At 34.8% G+C, this 9,634-nt stretch overlaps 1 protein-coding gene across 1 annotated transcript; it reads left to right on the top strand.

Annotated features, from left to right (window-relative positions):
* Positions 1-5,960: 5,960 nt before the first annotated feature.
* Positions 5,961-6,649, top strand: LOC123235935 (zinc finger protein 706). The gene has a single exon (XM_044662171.1). The coding sequence runs from the start codon at positions 6,094-6,096 to the stop codon at positions 6,322-6,324; it is 231 nt and encodes a 76-aa protein (XP_044518106.1). The 5' UTR covers positions 5,961-6,093; the 3' UTR covers positions 6,325-6,649.
* The last annotated feature ends 2,985 nt before the right edge of the window (positions 6,650-9,634 follow it).

The following is a 9,634-nucleotide window of genomic DNA, read 5'->3' as shown; positions in this document are numbered from 1 at the left end:
AATAGACAAAGTACTGGTAAATCTAATTAAAAAAGGAAGGAAGAAAACCAAATTAATAGTATCAAAGATGAAAAGGGAGACCTCACCTCTGATGAAGAGGAAATTAAGGCATTCATTAAAAACTATTTTGCTCAATTATATGGCAATAAATTTAGCAATCTAGGTGATATGGATGAATATTTACAAAAATATAAATTGTCTAGATTAACAGCAGGAGAAATAGAATAGGTAAATAATCTAATATCAGAAAAAGAATTTGAACAAACTATCAAAGAACTCCCTAAGAAAAAATCCTCAGGGCCTGATGGATTCACAAGTGAATTCTATCAAACATTCAAAGAACAATTATTCACAATACTATACAAATTATTTGATATAATAAGAAAAGAAGGAATCTTACAAATTCCTTTTATGACACAAATATGGTACTGATTCCAAAGCAAAGTAGATAAAAAATAGAGAAAGAAAATTACAGACCAATCTCCTTAATGAACATAGATGCAAAAATCTTAAATAGAATACTAGCAAAAAAGCCTCCAGCAAGTGATCAAGAGGGTTATCCATCATGATCAGGTGGGATTTATACCAGAAATGCAAGGATGGTTCAATATTAGGAAAACCATCCACATAATTGACCATATCAACAAGCAAAGCCACAAAAACCACATGATTATCTCAATAGATGCTGAAAAAGCCTTTGACAAAATACAACACTCATTCCTACTGAAAACACTAGAAAGTATAGGAATAGAAGGTCCTTTCCTAAAAATAATAAACAGTTTATATCTTAAACCATCAACAAGTAACATATGCAATGGGGATAAATTAGAAGCCTTTCCAATAAGATCAGCCGTGAAACAAGGATGCCAGTTATCACCTCTATTATTTAACATTGTTCTAGAAACACTAGCAGTAGCAATTAGAGAAGAAAAAGAAATTGAAGGTATCAAAATAGGCAATGAGGAGACTAAGCTATCATTCTTCGCAGATGATATGATGGTCTACTTGAAAAATCCTAGAGAATCAACTAAGAAGCTTGTAGAAATAATCAACAACTTTAGCAAAGTTGCAGGATACAAAATTGCATTATTCTTAAAGATAACATTGATAAATTAAATTAACATTGATAAATTAATATCAATACATAATATATGTGGACCAAATTGCATAGCATCTAAATACTTAAGGAAAAAATTAATCAAACTGAAGAGATAGTAAAACTATAATTGCATGAAAATTTAATTTACCCCTTTTAGTTTTGGATAATTCTTACTAAAAAATAAGACAAATTGGCTTCCGGGTTAAGATGGCATCAGAGTAAAAAGCAGCACTTAACCTCTCCTAACCAAAACATACAGGACTCCTCAAGGGGACATAAAGACAAATCCAGATGAATGGAGGGACCCCAAAACAGGGAGCAGCATGGAAGGTACGTGGAATGGGGGAAATCCATGCTATAAAGGGGTGAAACAGCTCTCACTAAATCGTGGGCGGAGCAAACCCCCCCCACACACACACACCACCTACAACTCCAAAGCCAGCTCAAAAGAAATAGAGCAAGTTTGGGGCACCCACTGAGTCATTGGCAGCTCCAGCGCCTGTTCATGAGAGCAGCAAGACTTAGGACCCCAAAAGGCTAAAGAACGCACACGGACTTTGAGCACAGAAACAGAGCGCAGGCACGGGCTCAGGCAGACACAGGCATGAGCGAAGGCTCTGAAACCCTGAGTGGGGATCCAGAGCAGACAGGTATACAACTGTGGAAGCAGCGCCCTGAGACCTGTAAAGGAACCTCCAGCAGAGGATCAAGCAAGGGGGGTAACCAGGGGGCTTGACCTTAAAAACAACCAGACCTGAGACCTCAGGAGCCGAAAGAACACAGACAGACCCTGAGTGCGAGGATAAAGCTGAGAATGGGCTGGGCTAACAATGGCAACCCAGAATCAGGAAGGCCAACAGAGAAAGATTAACAACAAGAAGAAGAAATCTTTAACACTCGACAACTTTACATAGAGAAATTCCAGACAACCGAGCAAACAGCAGAGGAGAAAAAATAAGCAATCACATCCAGACCCTCCCAAAATAATGAAAACTGGTCACAAGCTCTTGAAGAGTTCAAATCTGAGATGACAAGAAAGTTGGAAAAGATTTGGCTAGAGAAATGGGAAATAACTCAAAAAGAAATCAGGCAAGAAAATAACAGTTTAAAAGGCAGAATTTCACAATTGGAAAGTGAGGTAAGTCAATTGAAGACCAGAAATGACCAGATTGAAAAGGAAAACCAGTCCCTAAAGGCTAGAATTGAGCAATTAGAAGCTAATGATCTCTCAAGACAGCAAGAACAAAGAAAACAAAGTCAAAAGACTGAAAAAATAGAAGGAAACATGAAATTTCTCAATGAGAAAGTGACAGACCAAGAAAACCAGTCTAGAAGAGACAATTTGAAAACCTTTGGTCTCCCTGAAAAAGCAGAAATTAATGGAAATTTGGACTCCATACTAAAAGAAATTATTCAGCAAAATTGCCCTGAAGTTCTACAACAAGAGGACAATATAGACATTGAAAGGATCCATAGATCACCCTCTACACCAGACCCAGAAAAGAAAACGCCGAGGAATATAATAGCCAAATTCAAGAGCTTCCTAGTAAAAGAAAAAATCTTACAAGAAGCCAGAAAGAGACAATTCAAATATCAAGGAGCACCAATCAGGATCACACAGGATCTGGCAGCCTCCACGCTAAAAGACAGCAAGGTTTGGAATATGATATTCAGAAAGGCAAGAGAGCTGGGCCTTCAACCACGGATCAACTACCCATCAAAATTGACTATATACTTCCAGGGGAAAGTATAGGCATTCAACAAAATTGAAGATTTCCAAGTATTTGTACAGAAAAGACCAGGACTAAATGGAAAGTTTGATATCCAACCACAAAAATCGAGAGAAACATGAAAAGGTAAATAAGAAACAGAGGGGAAAGAAAGAAAACTTATAATTTTTAAATTTGCCTTTTTTAAGGGCCTCAGTAAGATCTAATTATCTGTATTCCTATGTGGAGAAATGCTACGTATAATTCTCCGTAGTGAACTCTATTCAATATTATAGTATTTACTATTATAGTGATCAGAAGAATAATTCATAGGGAGAGGGTGGAATACTAAAGGGTCTAAGATGATATGGGGGGTGGGAAAGAGGGGGGAGAATAGTAGGGGACACCAAGAGAAACTTGAGTGAATAAGAAAAATAGGATATTCTATTACACACAAAGAGGGCATGGGAAGGAGAGGGGACAAATACTATTGTAAGAAGGAGAGGAAGAGAGCATTAAGAGGTAATATTTAAACCTTACTCTCAGTGTAATCAACCCAGAGAGGGAAGAGTAGCTGTATTATCCATTGGGATATAAAACTCTATCTAACCCTACTGAGAAAGTCAGAAGGGATTCAGCCAAGGGGAGCAGGGGAGTGGGAAGGTCAAAAAAGGGAGGGGAGAAGAAGGGGGAAGGAATTCATTAGGCCTTTAAAAATAAAAAGAGGGAAATAATAAGGGAGGGGGTAGAAAGGGAAGTTAATCAAGGGAGGGGATAAGGGATACCGGCTTAAAGCAAACCACTGGTTTAAAAGGAAATAGTTTAAGAAGATGGGGTAGGAAAAGGGGAGAATACGAAAATGTCAGCAAATGCACAACTTATAATTATAACTCTGAATGTGAATGGGATGAACTTGCTCATAAAATAGAAGCAAATAGCAGAGTGGATTAGAAACCAAAATGCTACCATAGGTTGTCTACAAGAAACACCTATGAGGCGGGTGGACATACACAAGTTTAAGGTTCAGGGCTTGAGCAAAATCTTTTAGGCATCAAATGAGAAAAAGAAGGCAGGAGTGGCAATTGTGATTTCTGACAAAGCCAAAGTAAAAATAGATATGATTAAAAAAGACAGGGAAGGTCATTACATCCTGATTAAAGGCAGTATGAACAATGAGGAAATAACACTGCTCAATATGTATGCACCAAGTGGCATAGCATCCAAATTCATAAAGGAGAAACTGGCAGAGCTCAAGAAGGAAATAGATAGTAAAACCATAATAGTGGGAGATCTAAATATTCCTCTTTCAGATCTAGATAAATCAAACCAAAAAATAAATAAGAAAGAGGTAAGAGAGGTGAATGAAGCCCTAGAAAAATTAGATTTAATTGATATGTGGAGAAAAATGAATAGGGACAAAAAGGAATACACCTTCTTTTCAGCTGCACATAGTACATTCACAAAGATTGACCATGTAATGGGGCATAGAATCATTGCAAACAAATGCAAAAGAGCAGAAATAATAAATGTAACCTTCTCAGTTCATAATGCAATAAAAATAATAATTAGTAAGGGCAACTGGACAGGCAAATCAAAAACTAATTGGAAATTAAATAATATGATTCTCCAAAACCAATTTGTCAAAGAAGAAATCATAGAAACAATCAACAATTTCATTGAAGAGAATGACAATGATGAGACATCCTACCAAACTCTGTGGGATGCAGCCAAGGCAGTACTCAGGGGGAAATTTATATCCTTGAGTGCATATATTAACAAATTAAGGAGGGCAGAGATTAATGAATTGGGCATGCAACTCAAAAAATTAGAAAGCGAGCAAATTAAAAATCCCCAGATGAAAACTAAATTAGAAATACTAAAAATCAAGGGAGAAATTAATAAAATAGAAAGTAAAAGAACTATTGAATTAATAAATAATTCTAGAAGCTGGTATTTTGAAAAAACAGATAAAATAGACAAGGTACTGGTCAATCTAATAAAAAAAAAGTAAAGAAGAAAGCCAAATTGACAGTATCAAAGATGAAAAGGGAGACCTCACCTCTAATGAAGGGGAAATTAAGGCAATCATTAAAAACTATTTCGCCCAACTACATGGCAATAAATATAACAATTTAGGAGATATGGATGAATATTTACAAAAATATAAATTGCCTAGATTAACAGCAGAAGAAATAGAATACCTAAATAATCCCTATCAGAAAAAGAAATTGAACAAGCCGTCAAAGAACTCCCTAAGAAAAAATCACCAGGACCTGATGGATTCACAAGTGAATTCTATCAGACATTCAAAGAGCAACTAATCCCAATACTATACAAATTATTTGATATGATAAGCAAAGAAGGAGTCCTACCAAATTCATTTTATGACACAAATATGGTACTGATTCCAAAGCCAGGGAGATCAAAAACAGAGAAAGAAAACTACAGACCAATCTCCCTAATGAACATAGATGCAAAAATCTTAAATAGAATACTAGCAGAAACTCCAGCAAGTAATTAAAAGATCATCCACCCATGATCAGGTGGGATTTATACCAGGAATGCAAAGATGATTCAACATTAGGAAAACTATCCACATAATTGACCATATCAACAGTCTAACAAACAAAAATCACATGATTATCTCAATAGATGCTGAAAAAGCCTTTGACAAAATACAGCATCCATTTCTATTGAAAACACTGAAAAGTATAGGAATAGAAGGACCTTTCCTAAAAATAATAAACAGTATATACCTAAAACCATCAACAAACATCATATGCAATGGGGATAAATTAGAAGCCTTCCCATTAAGATCAGGAGTGAAACAAGGATGCCCATTATCACCTCTATTATTCAACATAGTACTAGAAACACTAGCAGTAGCAATTAGAGAAGAAAAGAAATTGAAGGTATCAAAATAGGCAATGAGGAGACTAAGCTATCACTCTTTGCAGATGATATGATGGTCTACTTAAAAAATCCTAGAGAATCAACTAAGAGGCTGGTAGAAATAATCAACAACTTTAGCAAAGTTGCAGGATACAAAATAAATGCACATAAATCATCAGCATTTCTATACACTTCCAACACATTAGAGCAGCAAGAGGTAGAAAGAGAAACACCATTTAAAAACACCCTAGATGGCGGCGGCGGAGGCCGTGCGGGGAGCGCTTAGTCTCTCACTCAGGTCCCTCCTCCCTCTCCCTCCCTCCCTCCCTCCCCCGCCCCCCAGCACCCTCGCCCCGCGCGGCGCTTCAGACGCCGGACTGTCCCAGCCCCGATATGGCTCGTGGACAGCAGAAGATTCAGTCTCAGCAGAAAAATGCCAAAAAACAAGCTGGACAAAAAAAGAAACAAGGACATGATCAGAAGGCTGCTGCTAAGGCTGCCTTGATATATACCTGCACTGTCTGTAGGACACAAATGCCGGACCCTAAGACCTTCAAACAGCACTTTGAGAGCAAACATCCTAAGACTCCACTTCCTCCAGAATTGGCTGATGTTCAGGCATAAAGTTGTTTACAGGTGAATTCATGGCACCTATTGACTCTTCTACTATCTCAGACCTTAGGTAACAAACCTGCAGCTGCTTTTCTAACAAACTGTTGATCAGCAAAAATAAAGGGGCTACAGAAACTCATTTTTATGCTGTTCCCTTTTGGGCTTCATGCAAAGACAATTCTGTGTAAATGTACAGTTGGGCCTTGATTTGGAAATTCTGAAAATCAGTCCATCCTTGTTATAAAAATTTTTTTACAATTGTAATTATATTGATGTTCATATTGTGTAAAATAACTCATTTAATAAAGTAGTACTTTGATTTTACAACATCACAGGATAAATGCTTGTAGAAGTTCTGTTCCACCTTTACGCATCTGCCTTAAAATCTAATGAAGACATCAGCTAGAATTGCAAATGCTTTGTCTCTTACCCCTTTCCCATCAAGTTTGTTGGCTATTCAAACTAAAGCAGAATCATTAATACATGTATTCTATTGTATTATTTTAGGTAGACAGCTAGTGAAACAAAAGAATTGATTAATTGCTTTCATATACTTGATAAATATTTTAATTTGTCGGTTTGTTTAGTAAAACTCCTTAAGAATTAATGTGCCATTCCACTTTCTTCAGTTGTGCCTGTATTGGGTGTACCACTACTGAAAACAACGTGGAATAATAGGTTGTGAGAAGGGAATTGCAAATTTGATAAAAAATAATCCTCTTGTTGACCCTGAATGGGACATAAATAATTGGCTAATGAACATTATTACAAGTATTTGGTAAATGATTGAAGGAATTGAATTTTCCTTGCGAAAAATAAGGTTCTAAAGTCTGCCATAGTGGGTGACAAATTAACTATTTTACGTAAAAGTAAGCTTGGAAAATTTATTGCTATAAACTGGTTTGTCTTTGTTCTATAATATGTAAGTTTCTTTCAGAATCATTCTAGATAGATTTAAATTGAAGATTATTCTGAAAGAATTCTTTTAAATATTTGCCAAAATAACTAGAACAGGAATTAATTTAAATGGCCCGGTTTTGTTACTAGTAAATGTCATTAAAAGGAAAAATGGAATGGCATACTTGGGCTAAGTACCCATATGGGTGTCATTGACTTTAAGAGTATGTTTTAATCTTATTTTTAAACTCTTAAAGACCATACATATTGGGTTTGGGTTTAAGGTCTTAGAATAGTTTTAAATCCACATACTTATTATATAGGTATGTTAAAGGTATTTGTGGAGAAGAGAATTTAAATGAAGTAAAACCCTACCAGCTGAAGTGAGGCTATGTTTAGAAGTTGATCCTTAACAATTTATTTTAATCAGAACTGAAAGATTAAGTTTGTTAATATTGTCTATTTTAACTGATTTTTTTAATGAAATAGGGAGAATAGTATTCAAATATAAACTTTTAGGGAGTAGCACACACTGGTAGCCAGCTCTTATAGACACCAGATTCTGTCCTTTATCTAATTATCACTGCAAATTCTTTCTATGGTTTTGCATCATCCACCATATTGTACGTATTACTATTTAAAATGAGATTTTAAGGAAAAAATCTGATGGACATAGTTGGTAAGAAAATTCTTATTCTTTACCTGACCAAAAGAAAACCTTTTAAATTCCCTAAATATTACATGACTATTATATGGTATCCTAACATTGATTCACCAGAAAGTTAGAATTCTGCCTTTAATTCATGTGCTAGGTATTATTCTGGTTAATTTCAGTTAAAAGGAAGTATTTCTGAGTATATATGTTTTTTCAATGTTTAGTGAAGTTTTTCCATTTAAAAATAATTATCTTTGAATTTCATTTTTCTTTCAGTTGCCTTACTAATTGTATAATTTTTTAATAAAAGATTTTTATGTTTGTATTCAGTTCATTATGAGAAACTAAAGAACCACATTTAAAGCTGTATCACAGTGATAGGAAAAATAACATTTATCTTGCATAAAACCTTTAATTCTCAGACTTAATATGTGAATTGTTCTATCAGCTACTCTTTTTTTTTTTTTTGGTTGTTGTGTGTGAGTTAAATCTTCAACAGGGGAAAAATCTTTAAATTTCAGAGCCCTAACTGAATATTTTTGTAATTTCAAGATTCTATAACAGATCTAATTGTTATGTTGTCTTCAAAAGGCTTAATAAAATATATTGAGGGAGAATTTTTTTTTCATTTATAAGGAGACATCAGTTGCTGAAGGGAGTGGGGTTAATAGTAAATTTGTTTCCACTCTTTCATATGACTACCCCCTGTTAACTAACACACTGGAGGCTCAGTTGTGTGCTGTAATGTCTTATTAAAGAAAATATTAAAGAAAATAAACAAAAAAAATAAAAAATAAAAATAAAAACACCCTAGACAATATAAAATACTTGGGAATCTATCTACCAAAACAAACACAGCAATTATACGAAAACAACTACAAAACACTTTCCAAACAAATAAAACTGGATCTAAACAATTGGAATGCCATTGATTGCTCATGGGCAGGACGAGTTAACATAATAAAAATGACCATTCTACCCAAATTAATTTACCTATTTAGTGCCATACCTATCAAACTACCAAAAAACTTCTTTACTGAATTAGAAAAAACTATAACAAATTTCATTTGGAATAACAAAAGATCAAGAATATCAAGGGAAATAATGAAAAAAAATGTCAAGGAAGGGGGCCTAGCAGTACCAGATATTAAACTATACTATAAAGCAGCAGTCATCAAAACAATATGGTACTGGCTAAGAGACAGAAGGGAGGATCAGTGGAATAGACTTGGGGTAAATGACATCAGCAAGACAGTGTATGATAAACCCAAAGAGCCCAATTTTTGGGACATGAATCCACTATTTGACAAAAATTGCTGGGAAATTTGGAAAACAATATGGGAGAGATTAGGTTTAGATCAACATCTCACACCCTCCACCAAGATAAATTCAGAATGGGTGAATGACTTGAATATAAAGAGGGAAACTATAAATAAGTTAAGTGAACACAGAATAGTATACTTTTCAGATCTCTGGGAAAGGAAAGATTTTAAAACCAAGCAAGAGTTAGAGAAAATTACAAAATGTGAATTAAATGGTTTTGATTATATTAAACTAAAAAGCTTTTGTACAAACAAAAACAATGTAGTCAAAATCAGAAGGGAAACAACACATTGGAAAAAAATCTTTATAACAAAAAACTCTGACAGGGGTCTAATTACTCAAATATACAAGGAGTTAAATCAATTGTATGAAAAAATCAAGCCATTCCCCAATTGATAAATGGGCAAGAGACATGAATAGGCAATTTTCAGGTAAAAAAATCAAAAA

The sequence above is a fragment of the Gracilinanus agilis genome, chromosome 2, assembly GCF_016433145.1.
Source record: "Gracilinanus agilis isolate LMUSP501 chromosome 2, AgileGrace, whole genome shotgun sequence".
NCBI classification, from domain to species: Eukaryota; Metazoa; Chordata; class Mammalia; order Didelphimorphia; family Didelphidae; genus Gracilinanus; species Gracilinanus agilis.
The sequence above is the reverse complement of the archived record's forward strand: the minus strand, read 5'-3'. Positions and strand labels throughout refer to the sequence as shown.